Genomic DNA, 19,225 nt, shown 5'->3' on the forward strand with positions numbered 1-19,225 from the left:
TGCCATCTACCTCCTAAGCATAAATCTGTCATTTCTGTCTTATTTTCTCTACTCTTTCTGCATTTGCTTTTGGCTGTAAATGCAACTTTAGTGCTTAAAACAACACAGATAAAAGTAGCTATAGTGATGTTAGAAGGTTCAACAATTATTGCTATTAATTAATCTGCAATTTCCCATTTAATCTGTAACTACCAATGACTGAACGGTCTTCAAAAAGTGCCATGCAAAAGTGCAAAGCAAGCATATTGATAAAACACAAGAAATTCTGCAGATGCTGGAAATCCAAAGGTTGATTGCAAATAATGATGAATGAACAAGAACACCACGGGTCAACTACAGTAATTTGATCACAAAGTTTTGAGTTTGAAATAAAATAAACAAGTGGGTTGCCAGCAGAGATACAGTAAGAATGAGGAGTAGTGGTCTCTGTTTAATATGAACCATCTATTGTCCTTGTAAAGTCAGTGAGGTATGCAAATATGTTTTGGCTCCTCAAGTTATAAATAACCTTGCAGTTTTTGTGGCTGACACTAACAACCTTTTGGGACTATTATTGCTTGTTCTTGAATGGAACAGTTGATGCATTACTCCCAAGTGAAAGTTTGCTACAAAACATGCACATTCAATAACCAATGTACTGCCCAAGTTCATTCTGATCCAATATTAATTATTTGTGCTACTAGCAGAATAGGATATCTATTAAACTTGTCAGTCTGTTGTAATTAACTCTTACAGAGCTGTGAGATAGAACTTATAACTTGGAACCTTTTATTCCATTCACCAATATTGCAGAGTGCCTTTGAAAATCTTCTCAATTATTTGTTACCAAAGCAGAAATGCTGCAGAGGACCACTAGAGAAAAGCCCATTTCCCCCATGGATTTTAATTAAGAGTGTACAATTGCAATATTTTGTCCGTTTTTTATGATAGGGTAAACTACAGGGAAGTAGCTGCTCAAGATTATGATCCTTCCAAAGTATTTCACCTGATGAATAAGGTTTCAAATTATTTATGGCATTTTTATTAGCATTGAAAAATGCAGTATTTTAATATGATTTCTGCTAAAATGGAATTAATATCTCACAGAAACACTGCTGGGAGTGGGAAAGATTCTGCTGGGGGAACAAGCAAAAAAAAATGCTGGAAAAAAATGGATAATTAACATTTCAGCTCAAGAACCTTCATCTGATTTTTGCTGCTCGTTTTACATTCCAGATTCCAGCATCTGCAGCTCATGTCCCTAGTTCAGTCCTGACTCTGCTACCTGTTTACTGATGGAGGCTTTTCATTTGTTCAGATAGCAATGTCTCTTTAAAATTATGATATGGTATTAAGACAATCAATTCCAATACTATTTAACAATTTCAATTCAGCGTTTTTAACAAAAGCATCAAATAAAACAGTTGTCAGGTACTGGTTCCTAAGTGGACCCGAACAACATTGGGCCCAAAACTAATCCCTGTAGCCCACTGATGGTCACAGGTCTCCAATCTAGATACCAACTCTTCAGTACCATCTCTCCACCCCCTCCCCCCCCCAACACTATCACCTTCCACCAAGTCAATTTTGTATCCATTTGGCTAGCTTACCCTAGATCCCATGTGATCCAACATTCCAGACTAGCCTACCATGCAGAACCTCGTCAAAGGCCTTACTACAAGTTCACTGACATCATCAACTGCCCTTTCAACCTTCTTGATTACCTCCTCAATCATATTTGAGGCACGATTTTCCACTCACAAAGCTATGCTGACATTCCTCGTTGGTCCTTGCCTTTCCAAATGGGGGCAGATCTTCCTCCTTAGAATCCTACCCATTGACGTTAGTCTCACCAGTTCGATGATCTTCCCCCCCCCCCCCCCCCAACAGTCCTTAAATAAAAGGCACAACATGAACCATCTTCCAGTACTTCACCCATGGCTGATTACGATCAAATATTTCTGCCAGGGGTCCTGCAATTTTTTTCCATAGCTGCCCATAATGTACTCTGATTTTGTGTTCTTAAGCAAGAGAGTAAACAAAAAGCTAACAATGAGTGCAGTTAAAGGAGGGAATAAGCATAATGTAAGAGCTGCAAAATGCAGAGAACAGAACATCACAGGAAGAGGTGTTTCCACCCATGATGTCATACCAAACTAATTAAGCTACTGTCACCCAATACCCACTGTCTGTATGTGGTCCATATATCCATCTCTGCATGTTTATAAAACATATTCAAGGGCCTATTTTATCAAAACTGCCTCCACCACCAGCACTGGGAGCAGATTCCAGGCTTCCGCCACTCTTTATGTTTAAAAAAAATCAACTTGTGCTGCATATTCCCTCTCGCACTTTAAATGCATGCACTCTAGTATTTATACACATCAGCACCGGGGAAAAGATACTCGCCTATCTTTAAACATCTATCAGATCTTCCCCCACCCCCCCACCCCAGCCTCTGCCACTACAGAAAAAGTAACCTTATTTTGTCCAGCCTCACCAAATCTGGGAAGCATTCAGGCAAACCTCTGAGCCCCCACATCCTTCTTAGAATAGGGTGACCAGAACTGAACACAATATTCCAAGCATGATATAACCAGAGTTTTATAGAGCTGGAACACAACTTCCTGACTCTTAACCTCAATGCCTTCACTAATAAAAATAAACATTCCATATACTTTCTTTACCAAACTTACCAACTTATGTAGCTACTTTCAGGGAGCTATGGCTTTGTATTCCAAGATCTTTCTGTACATCAATGTTTTATGGGTGCTGCCGTCAACTGTTCAATCTCCTTTTACTTTAATCTCTCAAAATATAACAAACCACACTTGCACATATTAAGCTTCAACTGCCACATCTGCAACTGATTTATATATTGAGAGGATTGAGAGGGTAAACAGCTTTAAGTTCCTCGGCATCCACATCATTGAGGACCTCACATGGTCTGTACACAACAGCACCTCTTTCACCTCAGATGCCCGAGTAAGTCGGTAAGGGCCCCCAAATCCTAAGAACTTTCTACAGGGGCACAATTGAGAGCATCTTGACTAGCTACATCAGTGCCTGGTATGGGAACTGTACCTCCCTTAATCACAGGATTCTGCAGAGAGTGGTGAGGACAGCCCAGCGCATCTGTAGTTGTGAACTTCCCATGATTCAGGACATATACAAAGATAGGTGTGATAAAAGGGCCCGAAGGATCTTTGGGGACCCGAGTCACCCCAACCACAATCTATTCCAGCTGCTACAATCCAGGAAACAGCACCACATCATAAAAGCCAGGACCAACAGGCTCCGGGACAGCTTCTTCCACCAGGCCATCAGACTGATGAACTTATACTGATTTGAGTGTATTTCTATGTTACATTGACTGTTCTATTTATTATAAATTATTATAAATTACTGTGATTGCACATTTAGAGGGAGATGTAACAAAGATTTTGACTCCTCATATATGTGAAGGATGTAAGAATTAAAGTCAATTCATTCATTCAATTTATATTGTATCCTTTGGCGAATTCTACATTATCCACAAAGCCACCAATCGTGTCTCATCAGGAAATTTGTCAACTCACTCATCCATATTTTCATCCAAGTGATTACTATATATTAGAAACAGCAGAGGTTCCAGTAGAGATCCCTGTAGAACACTGACATAAATCTCCAGCCTATAATTTGCAGGATTATCCTCATTCCCCTTCTTAAAGGAAACATTAGGCACTTGCCAGTCCTCCATGACCTCACCTGTGGTGATGGCTTTGCCTCTTGCCCTTCTCCATAACCTAGAGTACATTAAATTAAACAAAATACTTAATCAACAAAACTGTGCAAGCAGAGAGAAACTGAGTCCATATGATCTGCAATAGAACTGGCCAATTCCAATTAAGCAAGATATTGCTAACTAAAATTTGGTAAGAGTCTGGAAGTCTGCTATTTCTCAAACTTACATTGGGTTAGAGTTGGGTTACATTATCCATTCTTAACTCTGCAGAAGGCCACACAATGGGCAAAAGTAGAAGTGGGTGGGAAATTAAAGTGGGAGGGAGTAGGTAACTCAAGTTTGTTCCTGCAGACTAAACAGATGTGTACCACAAAGCAGTCAGTTTGGTTTTTCCCATGCAGAGAAGCTTTCTAAATAATGCATTACAGTATCACCACCGGCTTAAATAACTCAGAAGAATCCTTTGCCGCAAGGGACAACTGTACATTAGCTAATAATTTTGCTTTTCTCCCTAGTCACCAGTTTGAACTTAAACATACTGCAAATGGAGGTGTCCAGACACAGTGTAAGTAACCATTCCTGCATTTGCATTAGAAACTATACTTTGACCAAGCTAACTTTTGAACTGTGTATATTATCCTGCGTGAATGGTCAGCTGTCTAATTCTGCAATTTAGTGAAATAAAAACCACCAAATCAGCATGTTTAGATTTTTTTTAATGAGTCTGATGACCCAACTGTGTAAGAAAATAAGTGGATTCTGTCTCACTACTTCCAGTTCCCTCATCCGCAGTGTCACAATATACTTGTAGTTGTGTTGTTTCTGTGGCTCCAGTTGTTGATGTTGTTTCAAGAAATGCTTGTCCAATACGCACACGGCACATCAACCACGACAGTGTCATTACACAACACATCACTGCAATGGGTGTACCAATGAGGACTACAACAATCACAGTCATTTTGTAAATTCCATACTTTTCTTTCCTTTCCTTCATATTAGAACGCCTTGGATAACTTGGAGGTGAACAAGAATGCTGATGTTCATCATAATTAGAAAACGGAGGGCACATTACACAGTCATTTAGAGAACTGCCATTGCAAGAGTAACAAGATGAATTGCAAGGGTCGCAGGCCAACACTGTAAAACTTTTGTGAACACCATTCACTGTTTTATTTAAAGTCCTTGAAACACTGTAATAGTGTGGTGGACAATGCTTGAGGCAAAGGTGTCCAAAAATGGCAAAAGTACCCTGGCATTCTGTGGAAAAAAAAGTAATAGAAAGTTAAATATTCTGCATTTTCAGGTGCCTATAAATTTTCTTTAACAATAGGTTTACTCAAAAAAAAATGGCATTGCCAAGTATTAATTAAAAGCACCCACTGCTATTTTGTGAACTATTAGGTCTTAAACAAAATAATTATGTTTTATGTTAAGAATATTAAAAGTTTTATTCTTAATCTTGTAAAAACAGACAATGTTCTCAAGATAAATCATTTTGTTTAACTGCCATCCTCATACTTGCAGATACCTTATTCCCATACTTCTAAAAGAATACTGGTTTGTGAAGCCAAAGGATGTTGTTTCAGTTACATGAACATTGGACCTATTTATTCATCACTGCAAAGCTTTCATATTTAAACCTGACTATAACCTTGTATCTGTGCATCAAGTAGGACTAATTGGATTTTAAAAAAACAGAAAAAGTTGTAACTATTCTCTCTCTAACTACAATTCTCATGGGGAGAATTTGTGTGTTGTTTAAAAAATAAAGACATCTTAGCTCAGCTTCATCGAGGATCTAGATGAAGCTATAGCTTCCTCTTATGTAACACTTCAACTTAATGTAACTCAAGTGCTTCTGTTAACATTATTCATTGGGTTGGGATCATCCCATTTAATCCTGAGATAGCAAAGGAATTTTGCTGGGAACACTCACCCAGGAGGGAAGTGGCTGAATAAAATGGAAACAGGGTTATGATCAAGCTCTTGCTTTCCTATCCATCTAAGTCAGGGATGGCCAACGGACGACGCATGCGCCAAAAGTGACGCAATGGATAATTAGAAGTAGCGCATTGCACCCCAGTGATAATAATAGAAAAGTAAACTTACTCATGTAAAAAGTTAACAAAAACCCGATTTGTAGGGGGAAAAAACCTATAACAGGAATTCAAGCAACACACACAAAAAGCTGGTGGAACACAGCAGGCCAGGCAGCATCTATAAGGAGAAGCACTGTCGACGTTTCAGACTGAGACCCTTCTTCAGGACTAACTGAAAGGAAAGATAGTATGAGATTTGAAAGTAGCAGGGGGAGGGGGAAATGCGAAATGATAGGAGAAGACCGGAGGGGGTGGGGTGAAGCTGAGAGCCAGAAAGGTGATTGGCAAAAGGGATACAGAGCTAGAGAAGGGAAAGGATCATTGGACGGGAGGCCAAGGGAGAAAGAAAGGGGGAGGGGAGCACCAGAGGGAAATGGAGAACAGGCAGAGTGATGGGCAGAAAGAGAGAAAAAAAGAAGGGGGGGAAAAAACTAAATGTATCAGGATTGAGGTAAGGAGGGGAGGAGCAGCATTAACAGAAGTTAGAGAAGTCAATGTTCATGCCATCAGGTTGGAGGCTACCCAGCCAGTATATAAGGTGTTGTTCCTCCAACCTGAGTGTGGCTTCATCTTGACAGTAGAGGAGGCCATAGACATATCCGAATGGGAATGGGACCTGGAATTAAAATATGTGGCCACTGGGAGATCCTGCTTTCTCTGGCGGACAGAGCGTAGGTGTTCAGCGAAACGGTCTCCCAGTCTGCGTTGGGTCTCACCAATATATAAAAGGCCACACCGGGAGCACCGGATGCAGTATACCATACCAGCTGACTCACAGGTGAAGTGTCGCCTCACCTGGAAGGACTGACTGGGGCCCTGAATGGTGGTGAGGGAGGAAGTGTAAGGGCAGGTGTAGCAATTGTTCCGCTTACAAGGATAAGTGCCAGGAGGGAGATCGGTGGGAAGGGATGGGAGGACGAATGGACAAGGGAGTCGCATAGGGAGCGAACCCTGCGGAAAGCAGAGTGGGGGGGGGGGGGGGGGGGGGGGGGAGGGAAAGATGTGCTTGGTAGTGGGATCCCGTTGGAGGTGGCAGAATTTACAGAGAATTATATGTTGGACCCGGAGGCTGGTGGGGTGGTAGGTGAGGACAAGGGGAACCCTATCCCAAGTGGGGTGGCGGGCAGATGTGCAGGAAATGGGAGATGCATTTGAGAGCAGAGTTGATGGTGGAAGAAGGGAAACCCCTTTGTTTAAAAAAGGAAGACATCTCCTTTGTCCTGGAATGAAAAGCCTCATCCTGAGAGCAGATGCGGCGGAGGTGGAGGAATTGTGAGAAGGGGATAGCATTTTTGCAAGAGACGGGGTGGGAAGAGGAATAGTCCGGTAGCTGTGAGAGGACAGGAATTCAAGTAGCTTAGAGCTAGAAATGGGTTTTACTGAGAATAAATCTAAAACTTAGCAATTATTTTTAGTGATTTTATTATTTCATGCACATCTTTTGGTGAATGTTATCTCTTTCACATTAATCTGTGTTCAATCAAAAAAAATTGTTCAATGAGTCAAACTAGGAAAGAAGGACTTTTGTTCTGCAGTTGTTCCATAACTGTTCAATACATGTTTGATCCTGAGGCACCAGGCGTCTGCACCAGCGGTGTGTCGCAGGTTTTTGCCGGTCAGTTTACAATTGACACTCCTGCGCTACAGAGTTGTGCTTTGTTCATCCTTTGTGATCATTTGCAGTTTTGCACTTTTTGAAAATTAAGCCTTGTTTTTACATTCAGTTACCTATCACAGTGCAAAAGAAAAGCAGAAAGTGATAGTAAGCGTGAATTTAACGAACAGTGGGAAATTGAGCTCTTATTTATAGTGGGTCTGTCAGGAAAACCATTGTGCATTGTGTATGAAAACACTTCCTCACATAATAGAAGACATGATCTTAATAGACACTACAAAACACAACATCAGACTGAAATAGAAGGAAAACTGAAGCTAGTGCTTGGGTCTGAGTTACGGAAAGAATATGTGATTAAGAAAAAGGAAGAAATCAAAAGAAGACAAAATGTATTTGTTAAAAGTCTGATTAAGGTAAGTAATGTTTATCTTGTTTTTATATTAGATCAATATATCATGTAAAATATTAAATATGTCTGTATTAACATTTTTACAAGAATTGAATGGGGGTACAAGAATTGTAAGGCGCATCTGAACTTGTGCGTGAAAACATTGACACATGGAATGTAAAAGGTTGGTCACCCCGATCTAGGCAATCAAAGGACACAAGTCGTCTGAGGCTGTATTGAAAGGCTGGTAAACAGATAAAGTACTAAATCTAGGTTAAGCTTATGTTCAGAACCAAAGCAACTTCAGTAATGAGAAGAGACCACTTAATCACAAAGGGGTAGTGTGCCATTTATTTTTACAAATTTTGCATGTCAATGAATTACACATTTGAGATTTACTACATTTTAAATTCCTTAATGGCTTACAGAAGTGATTACCTCACAGAGTCTCATTTAACCTCATTTCACTAAGGGTCATTTGACATTTTGGATAAAATAATGTGGGTTGCAAAAATGCCAGTAATCAATTCATGAGGGGATGCATTGTTACAACCCTGGGGCATGCTATCAAATAACAAACTTGGACAGCAGAGCTTAATTTCCTCTTCACAAAAGGACAACTACAAGAATGTTCATGAGCGACTGCCTTTAAACAAGCTCTCAATTTAAAAATAGTCCTAGCTAAGTGAAAGAGAATCAGTTGTACACAAATAGGTTGAAAAGCATTCCTAATGTGTTTGCTACTAAAAGTTATCATAATTTTTTACCAAAAATGTGCAGTAGATCTAATATCAACTGTCACATTTTCAGAACAATGCCAAGTTACTTGTAAAACATTTGGATTACCTTGACAGAGTCCATCTTCATTCCATTGCACGCAATCACTTATTACTGTGTCTTTCATTTGTCTTGCCATCATGTCTTCATCAGTACCATATAAAATCATCTCAAAATAAGACAGAAATCCTGGAGAAGATAAATTTTAAATAATCTATAGTCAGCCATTATAATTTACAGTTGTGGTTCACAGTGCAATGTTAAGCCTCAAATTAAATGAAAGATTTATACATATACATATACAGTCACATATACAGTCGGCCCTCCGCATCCACGGGGGTTAGGTTCCGGGACCCCCCGCGGATACCAAAATACGCGGATGCTCAAGTCACTTATATAAAATGGCATAGTATTTGCATATAACCTACACACATCCTCCCATATACTTTAAATCATCTCTAGATTATTTATAATACCCAATACAATGTAAATGCTATGTAAATAGTTGTTTTGCTGTATTGTTTAGGGAATAAAGGAAAAAAGTCTGTGCACGTTCAGTACAGACACAACCATCGTAGCTCTTCCACGAACCCCAAGCAGCGAGAGTGGTGAAAAGCGAAAATAGCGTTCAGCGTTTGCTTTGCTCTCAACAAAACACTTAGCATCTCAGCATCAAGCCGTCATAGCTTTGAACTGCGTGAGATCTTCGCTATGATTGACAGTGCTACATGATTGCACAAAAGAATGACTTTAATTTTGAAAGGGCACGTAGGTTTAGGGCAGGTTTGCAGGATGTTTTGAGTGCTTACAAAGAACTGTATGATAGAAAAATGCGTGAACTTTCCAGTGTGCTTGCTGTCTTTTTTATATAGAAAGCTGATAAGTGAAACTACATTCTACATACATTATTTCTACTTTATATAGGCTGTGTATTTATCGTATCATTCCTGTTTTTACTATATGTTAGTGTTATTTTAGGTTTATGTGTTATTTGGTATGATTTGGTAGGTTATTTTTTTGGGGTCTGGGAACGCTCAAAAACACTACTTTCAGATAGCGGGGGAAACCTGTACAATGGAAATGTTACGTAAATAGCTGTTACACTGTATTGTTTAGGGAATAAGAAGAAAGAGAGAGAACTTCTGGTTTTTTTGTGATCCCTATCTGTGGTTGGTTGAAGAGTGAAATGTGTTGTTTGCATCAGCAACTAACACAACCCGAGATGTGCTGGGTGTAACTCTATAAGTGTCACCAACCCAGCATGCCCACAACTTACTAACCCTAACTCATTAGGTATGATTTTTAAAGAGTTGGGCACATTGAAATAATTGCATTACAATTTTGATCTGGGTAATACAAATATGGAGAAATACATGAAATACTGAAACGGCTTTGTCTGCCTCAGATAACTCCAATAGCAGAACAGGTACTACAACAGCCACCCTACATGATAACATTAGTTTCAAATAATTCAAGTTCCCCCTTTCAGTTACCTAACAATCTATTAATTTTCAAAATATTTTAGAATTATAGAAAGATACAGTACAGAAATAGGACAATATCCCCCTCACTGACCATCAGCCACCCACTTACACTAACGTATTTTTTTTTATTTTCTCCACATTTTCTTCAATTGTCCCTAGATTCTACTAAACCTTTACATGCTAGGGGCAATTGTAGTGGGTAATTAATCTACTGATCTCATCTTTCAGATGTGGAAGGAAAGAAGAATACCCAGGGGAAAGCCCACACGGTCACAATGAGAATATGCAAACACCAGAGAGCAAAGGTCAAAAGTGAACCCAAGTCTTTGGTGCTGCAAGGCAGTTACTCTACTAGGTGTTCCAATAGGTCAATAAGTCAAACGGCCAGTCACTGTAATACCATTGCAAATCTAAGGAATTAGTAACAGTTTTCACCTCCTCACAGGAATCTTACAAAATTTAATAGGTAGTTAAATGTCAAAAATGGCCATCTTACCTCATTTTCCACAGGATGGTGTATACTTAAGATAGAAAAGTTATGACTTTGCCTCCCAGGTTTCAGAGAACCAGTAACAAAGCGCACCCAATTAGTCTGACTCCAGCATAATGCTCAATATTTAAATCCAACATTAGTAGGATAAAGACCAACTGCATTGTCAAGAACAATATCTATGCTGTTGTACTGGTATTGAATTGAGAATGGTGTTGCAGAATTTTTCATTGCAGCCATTAAATAAAGTTCCCAAATCCCAACAGTACTAAAAGAAAACTGCAGTGATGTCTGTTTGGGGCAATAATATCAGAAACAGATCAGCTGTCCACTTTCCTCACTGCATTTCTGGAGCAAAGCAACTGCACTACAAAGGACTCCAGGTACAGGCCCGATCTGCACCACCACCCCCACCCCAACCAACACAAAAATTTACATAATACAAACTAATTTTCATTTTCAAAATGTAGGCTTACTATGCTTTTGAAATTGGCTTTTCTGCTTTAACCTGCACTCCCACCCCTTTTTTTTAATATAGAAAGCTGTAATTGCTGCTCATTCAACACAAAGAATTAAAGTCAAAGCACTTAGTAAATTCAAAATATGTTTCCAATCATATTGCAATATGCATGAAATATGATATGTTTCAAAGAATTCAGTACAATACCAAGTTAACTATTACCAGTGTTTCTGGAATTTCCTTTGTTTTCAATCTCAAGAGTCCAAACTCCTTTAGGATCTTCATCCCAGCAGTGTGTAGTCATGAAAGACCAGTCTCTATACCCATTGGATGATGTATCATATGGTCTGCAGAGCAAAAATAAAGACTTCATTCATAAAACCAATTCAGTATGTGCCCACCTCACTCGTGGAATTCAGAGTAATACAGATCATTGCCAAGAGATTAGCCCAACTTTCTGCAACAGGTACTTAGTAAAATGCAGTTGTCCTTATTCTGTTGATATTTTAAACACTATATGGCAGTTGATCTTTGGGAAATTATTTTGTCTATTTGTTTCTCTCTGTTTGCTACTTAATAAGCACATTAACAGATAACAGAAATATTTCTTCCATTATTGGACCCAAGATCACAAGGCATTTGGAAGTCTGATTCCAAACTACACATTCTATTCAAGGTTAGGACATTGATGTGACTCTATCCTTCCCCAATGCTTAATACAGAACAAAAGCTGAAGCACAAGTTTCAACTAAATTTATGCAAAAACATTTCACGAAAGGTCCAAAGGTTAAAAGACAATTGCAAGTTTTCCAGAGAACACTTGGTGACAAGATTAAGCAATTCATTCTGGATCATCTGTTCTAATATCAAATCAACAAACACATAGACTGACATACCTTACATCAACCAGTCTGGAAGATGTCCCACTAGGACTAATAAGAGTAATCCTCAGATCACCTCTTCTAGAGTAGCTCAGTGACATTTGAGCTTCCACATGCTCAAGAGATCGAATATAATTTTTAGTTCCAAAGCATGCATTGATATACTTCTTGATAACAAGCTTGTCAGAAATAACCCTGGAGGGATTAAAAATGGATTATTAGCATGTTACATTCTCATAAATTTTCATTTCACGGAACATACACATTTTAGTGTTTTGTCATTTGTAGAGAAAGAGTATAATAAACAAATTAATTTTGTTGGGCAATTATATATTAGAAATGGGAAACACATAGGGGAGAAGCATGCTATGCCCCACAAAAATTCAGAAGACAGGCACGTGCATATTCACCACTACTTAAGCTACTCATTCCCATTAAGAAGATGGAAGCACATTTTTAGCAACATTTCTCAAATCATGGTAAGAGGATCAGGAAAACCTTCCCATTTCCACAAATCTTGGATTTACTGTTAATGTACTTGTGAATCTGAAGTACTTTTAGCTTAATTATACAAAGATGAAAAGGTAAATTCCAAATGGAAATCTCATGGTTATTGAGGAGATACAGTAATCTGAATATTTATAAACTAAAACCAATTTACTTTTAAAAATAACATAGGAGAGAAGCAAACAATTATTCAGAACATGTTACGCATTAGCCCTTGCAAGCAGATCAACCCTTTACCCAACTATAAAATGCTACATTTGTAAGCTTGTGGAAATTTTTTTTTAATTATTTTAGAGAATTGATCTTAAGCAGGGATTCAGTGTAATCCCATATCGCTTCTCGGCCTTTTGGCTAAAATCAGTGTAATCCTGAGACACCATCATGAGGTTAGAGCTATTCCAAGATGCAAGCACTTCATTTTTCTTAATTTGAGTTGTGTATAGATTATATAAAATAACAGATGGCTGAGGATGTGTTACATGTGGCAACAGAAATAATTAGAGCATTAGACTCAAGTATTACTTAAAGTGGCCAAGGTAAGGCTACAAGTGGTTCATATAGCCAGGTAGATACTACTGCAGCACCATACCACTAAACCAGAAGCATAATTATGCATAAATTTTTTCACTACTGAATCAATTTCTTTAGTCAAATGTTACCCAGACTTAAGAATGTAGCTTTAGTTGGTGCAAAAAGAGAGACAGAATCAAAAAGATGAGGCAAAAAGTTTCTAATAATTCAATATTGTGATCTATAAATCAAAACCTATGAGACTGTATTACAGTTTTAAACACACTCCCAGCCAGCTACCTTTTCATATAATATATACAAAGGCTTCAACATTTTCCCCCACATTAAGTATATTTAACTTGTCATTTGTCCAATGGTTGCTTGCAAGATGATGACCTGGAATGACAGTTGAGTGTCTACACAATATTAACAGCAGTACAAGCGGAACTCTTCAAAAAGTTTAAAATAGAAAAACATCGTTTTTTTCCCCCCCTAATGCTACTATTATTCAAACCTTGTTTATACCAATTTAACAATTTTGGATAATCACTGGGTTTTGTGTTACTGGTCCATTATAAGTTAAGGATTTTAGACTTGGGGATGTATTACTTTCAAAATCCATTAAGTACTTTTTTAAAAATAACTTGTTCATTCTTACAACATAGTATGTTCCTTTGTGTGAAGCCTGATGCTCTCCCATCAAAGTACAAACCTACTTCGGGTTGTGTCATTTTATTCGTTTAAATTGCTATTTGGCAATTTCTGGTTAGTTTATGAATATCTAAGAATGAAGTCAAGCTTTGTAAAACATTCGGAGCCATCTGTAATTCTATACTATATAACAACAATTCCAATCTCATTTATCATGCTTACTGTGGGGATTTAATAATCTCTATGGAACATTCCCTCTGTGGATGAACAGTCAACCATTTTGTTGCTAAATCCACCAGAAGTCCAGCATCTAGTAGTCCATATCCATAATGGTGGCTCACTGAAAATAATTATGATAATTCAAATTATCAGACATCGTTCAGTAATAAGATCAAGTAATGTGATTACTTTCATTTACATTTTAAAATGTGATAAAAATGTTTTCCTCAATACAGTTAATAAACCCAACATATTGTACTATATTAGAATAATATTTTTCAATAGATCACACTGACATAGTCAAAGGAAAACTCACAAGTCAAATTTTCTAAGATAAATATAAAGTGTTGCAATCATTTTAGATCACTAAAGCAGAATCAATTCAAAGCTCAAGTTACCTTGAAACACAGGTTTTTTGGTCTATCTTAACATCCAAGAGCTATCTTATTCTTGACCCTGGTGAGATCTTGGAATCTCAAATTGGCTAACGTCAGAATACAAGTTAATTTTACAAGAAACAACATGCTCATGAATCCAAACTGTCTAATCATTATCATTTTCATTATATCTTTTAGAGGTTTTTGCTTTGAATGCATGTCTAGAGAACAGCAGTCCAACCAAGCAACTTGCCACCCATGTCAACTTCTAATTCAAGCTAATACCAAAATAGATTGCCCATTTCTTTAGGATGGATGGCAAGCTTGGAATTTTAGGCAATTGGACATTTAAGTGTTGCAAATGATATTACTCTATCAGGACAGTCAAAAAGAACTTCATGGCTTTAGACCATAAGATAGAGGAGCAGAATCAGGCCATTTGCCCTACCGAGTCAGCTCGGCCACTTCATCATGGCTAATCAATTCCCTTCTCAGCCCCAATCTCCTGCCTTCTCCTTGTATCCCTTCATGCATTGACAAATCAAAAATCTATCAATCACTGCCTTAAATATACCCAATGACTTGGCCTCACAGCCGACTGTGGCAGTTAATTCCACACATTCACCACTCTCTGGCTAAAGAAATTCCTCCTCATTTGGTTCTAATTGGACATCTCTCTATTTTGAGGATGTTCCCTCTGATCTTAGACACTCCCACCATAGGAATCATCCTCTGCCAAATCCACTCTATCAAGGCTTTTCAACATTCGATGGGTTTCCAATGACATCCCACATCATTCTTTTGAAATGCCTCTCATATGATAAGCCTTTCAATACTAGAATTATTTTTGTGAACCTCAGGACATCCTTTCTTAGATAAGGGGCCCAAATCTGCTCAAAATACTCCAAGTGAGGCCTCAGCAGTACCTTATAAAGCTTCCACATTACATCCTTGCCTTTATATTTCAGTCCTCTTGAAGTGAGTGCATTTGCATTTTTCAACACCGACTCAATCTGTAAATTAACCTTTAGGGAATCCTGCACAAGGACTCCCGGTGCACCACTGATTTTTAATTTCTTTTTTAAAAAATTAGTCTACATTACAGGCAGTACCTGAGTTACGTACGAGTTCCGTTCCTGAGTCCATCTAAGCTGGATGTGTACGTAAGTCGGAACAAGTACTTGTGGTATTATTTAGCATCAGTTAGTCAAACGTTTGTCTTAGTATATAGTATATATGTTACCTTTCTATGCATTTAAAACACTTAAGAAACGTATGTATTCCAATAATTAAACCACTGCGTTGCTCAGTAATAATTGTAGCTTTCAATCGGGGCACGGCCTTTCACATGCTCCATTATTCTCACTTTATCCTTTAAAATTGTTTCGATCATTGACCGACTGTAGCCTAACACTTTTCCAATGACCGATGGCGTTTCACCTCTTTCCAAACGCTTTATTATTTCCACTTTATTTTCAATCGCGATCGCTTCCCGTCAATGGAACAGAAACACTGCGGGCGGCGGGTCCTGAGCTCCACTGGGTCCTAAGGACCACTGCACTGAATTCCCCGGATCTGAAAGTCCACCGCACTGAGACAGGTTAAATGCGACAATTGGGGGCTGTGCGTGGGAATTTAAACTGGAGATGGCAGTGGGTTTTTTTTTTTTTAAACGAGGTCGAGTTGCAAGCTCGACATCAACCCAGCATGGATGGTACGGGAGTCACTGGATCGAACTTGGGAACCTCCGTTCTCGAATCTCGAGCCTGGCACTGATCTCACTGCGCCACTAGCCGATCAGAACGGGGGGGGGGGGAGGATTCTTACCAAGAAAAATTTAAGCCAAATACAAAGTTACACACTCAACACAGTGTCAACGGCAATGACTTAAAATGGTGGACGGCGTCGCGATCCGACTTAAAATGGTGGACAGCATTGCGATCCGACTTAAAATGGCGGACAGCGTTCTCCTTCCTCGGTTCGTAAGTACGAGTTGTCCGCAAGTCGGACGTTCGTAACTCGGGGACTACCTGTATTACTTCTTTTACCAAAGTGCATGGCCATACACTTTCCAACACCATATTCCATCTGCCGCTTCTTTTCCCATTCTCCTAAACTGTTTAAGCCCTTCCGTAGTCTCTCTGCCCTCCACCTATGTTCAGGTCATTCGCAAACTTGACCACAAAGCCATCAATTCCATTATCCAAATCATTAACATATAATGCAAAATGAAGTGGTCCCTACACAGACCCCTGTGGAACACCATTAGTCACAAGCAGTCAACCAGAAAGGCTCCCTTTATTCCCACTCTTTGCTTCTTGTCAATCTGCTAATGCTCTATCTATGCTGGTATCTTTCCTGTAATATCATGGGGTCTTTTCTTGTTAACAGCCTTGTGTGTGGCACCTTCTTAAAAGCTTTCTGAAAATCATAGTACACAACATCCAGCAATTCTCCTTTCTCTATCCTGCTTGTTGTTTCTTCAAAGAATTCCAATAGATCTGCCAGGCAAGATTTGCTCTTAACGAAACCATGCTGACTTCAGCCCATTTTATCATGTGCTTCCAAGTACTCCAAAACTACATCCTTATCAACTCCAACATCTTCCCAACCACTGAGGTCAGACTAACTGGCCTATAATTTAACCACAAACAGGAGAAAATCTGCAGATGCTGGAAATCCAAGCCACACATACAAAATGCTGAAGGAACTCAGCAGACCAGGCATCATCTATGGAAAAAAGTGCAGTCAAGCTTTCAGATCAAGACCCTTCGGTCAACTTCTTTCCTCCATAGATGCTGCCTGGTCTGAGCATTTTGTGTGTTGCCTGGCCTATAATTTCTGCTTTTCTTCTGCCACCTTCTTTTGCCATTTTCCAGTCCTCTGGAACCATGAAAAATCCAAAAAATCTAGCCCTTTTATCATCAAAGCAATTTGTTTTATAATATTGCATTTCAAAGAAGCTTCCTTGAAGATGAGAATCAACTCGAGCATTTTTTGCAAAAACATAATTATAAACAGGCTTCATTCTGCTTTTCAGAAACACTCCTTTGTTTTGTTTCATTCCATTTAAGGATACCAGAGGAGCTATGCAATCACTGTGAGTTTAATTATGTGTAATATGGTAACTAGTCACATCAGTGGGGGCAGGGTAAAAGCAAAGGGGATAAATCATGTGTTCAAGATAATTTCGTAGCAGTTTGTAACTTCCGACTGCGGAGGTCATACCTTTGCTGATCACTGAGGTGACACTCAATAATGTTTAATTCTATGTTTTCTAATTGCTTTTAAAGGAAGGGAATAGTGAATTTGACTCTGAAGCAATCATTGAAGCAGTGGGTGTGTCATGCAAATATAACAACTCCGTAGGGTCACAGGCTGGCAGCAATTACCTTATTTTCATTGTGGATCAACTTTGCCACTATAGATACATAGCACAAACTAATCCTTCTTACCTTTGCGTCCCACTCCATTTTTGGCCCAATCTTCTGCTTTTAAATGAAGGGGTTTAGATGCCCTCACAACAAGATGCTGCATATCGCGCCAAGTCAGTGAAGGACTACAAGTTAAAGGGAAGCAGAAACTTTATGCAAAGTTAGAACACCAAAATGTTAGCAACTATTTTCATTTATTCAGGGCTTTTAAAAATTGAAAAATGAATTAAGTACTTTACACTGCAATTGTAACAAAGGATCTCAGATTAGGAATATTAACTGTTTCTTTTCCCACTGATGCCACTAGAGTGTTTGCAGATTTTTCCATTAACTGCAGTTTTTAGGATTTTTATGTGCTGTCATGAAGAAGATAGAGCACTAAATCTATCATTACCTGCAAGAGCAAGTCTCATTTGAGCTGATGCTGATGTGATTAAGGATTTTTTTTTAATCTTGATTTGGGTTGAAGGCAAGAATATATTTTAATTTAAGGTCACCACTGGCATTGTGAAAATGGGAAGTGACAGAAAAAATAAATCTGGAAGGACAATTCCAGCAGAGGGTCAAGATAGACTAGAATTGGAAGGATACTAGCATTACCATTGAAAAATCATGGCTAAGAGCTTGTAATGGCTTAAGCAAAGAGGTTCAACTCAAGATTGCGACTGGAAACAGAACAAATGGAAATAGATTTGTGGCATGAATTAGAATCAGAACCAGATTTATTATCACCTGCACATGACATGAAATTTGTTAACTTAGCAGCAGCAGTTCAAAGCAATACATAATATAGAAGAAAAATAATAACAAGTAAATCAATTACAGCATACGTACATTGAATAGATTAAAAATCATGCAAAAAACAAAAATATATACTAGACAACGGGGTGACCCGTTGGGGCACCCTTTGAGAGAAGGGTAGTGCAGTCATTCTGGTCACATTTTCCCTAAGTGCTATTGGTATCGCTTTGCTTTGGAAATTGAAGAAAACCTCAGTTTATTGAAGAGGAACGACGCGTAGCAAGGCAAATATAGCTCCTCCTCGTTTAACGAAGGACACTTTTGATGGCATCATTTCTGGCTGATTTGCCAAGGCACAAGGGTGTGCCTCTCGTCATTCTGGAGACATCCAGCCCTTTTATCCCGTCTCTTCATCTCTTCTGCTGTTTGTCTTTGTCTCTGATCCTGGAGACGTGCATTTCTCAGCTCCTTTGTCTCTTCCTCTCTCCTCCTTCTGTACCCGTTTTTGTCATTCTGGAGAAGCGTCACCCTTTCAACCCCCTTCTCTTCATCTCTTCTGCTGTTTGTTCTTTGTCTCTGATCCTGGAGACGTGAATTTCTCAGTTCCTTTATCTCTTCCTCTCTCCTCCTTCTATGCCAGGTGTCATTCTGGAGACATACATGTCTCTCCTCCTCTATCTCTTCTTCTCTCATCTTTTTTTGTCCTGACTCTTTGATCCTGGAGTCATGCGACCCTGGCCTCATCCGATTCTTGTTCTCTCCCTCTCCTTGCCTCTTCCCAATGACGTTTGGCATCATCTCTTGACCATAATGCCCCCCTTCTCTTTCCACGCGGCATAATTAGGCTGACCATATTTTTTTTACCCTAATGTTGGAGAGAAGATACGAA

The 19,225-nt window shown here is 38.9% G+C and overlaps 1 protein-coding gene across 3 annotated transcripts in view; it reads right to left on the bottom strand.

Annotated features, from left to right (window-relative positions):
* Nucleotides 1-4,398: 4,398 nt before the first annotated feature.
* LOC140739795 (proprotein convertase subtilisin/kexin type 4-like) overlaps nucleotides 4,399-19,225 on the bottom strand; it is a 36,922-nt gene continuing 22,095 nt past the window's right edge. For all 3 annotated transcript variants that reach the window (XM_073068323.1, XM_073068324.1, XM_073068325.1), the window contains exons 10-15: nucleotides 17,617-17,720; nucleotides 13,788-13,905; nucleotides 11,913-12,092; nucleotides 11,239-11,363; nucleotides 8,652-8,771; nucleotides 4,399-4,960 (exon numbers count right to left, since the gene is read on the bottom strand). In XM_073068323.1, coding sequence (XP_072924424.1) covers nucleotides 4,419-4,960; nucleotides 8,652-8,771; nucleotides 11,239-11,363; nucleotides 11,913-12,092; nucleotides 13,788-13,905; nucleotides 17,617-17,720 — 1,189 coding nt within the window. In that variant the 3' untranslated portion in view covers nucleotides 4,399-4,418. The remainder of the gene's footprint in view (nucleotides 4,961-8,651; nucleotides 8,772-11,238; nucleotides 11,364-11,912; nucleotides 12,093-13,787; nucleotides 13,906-17,616; nucleotides 17,721-19,225) is intronic.

This window comes from Hemitrygon akajei, chromosome 16 (genome assembly GCF_048418815.1).
Source record: "Hemitrygon akajei chromosome 16, sHemAka1.3, whole genome shotgun sequence".
Lineage (NCBI taxonomy): Eukaryota > Metazoa > Chordata > Chondrichthyes > Myliobatiformes > Dasyatidae > Hemitrygon > Hemitrygon akajei.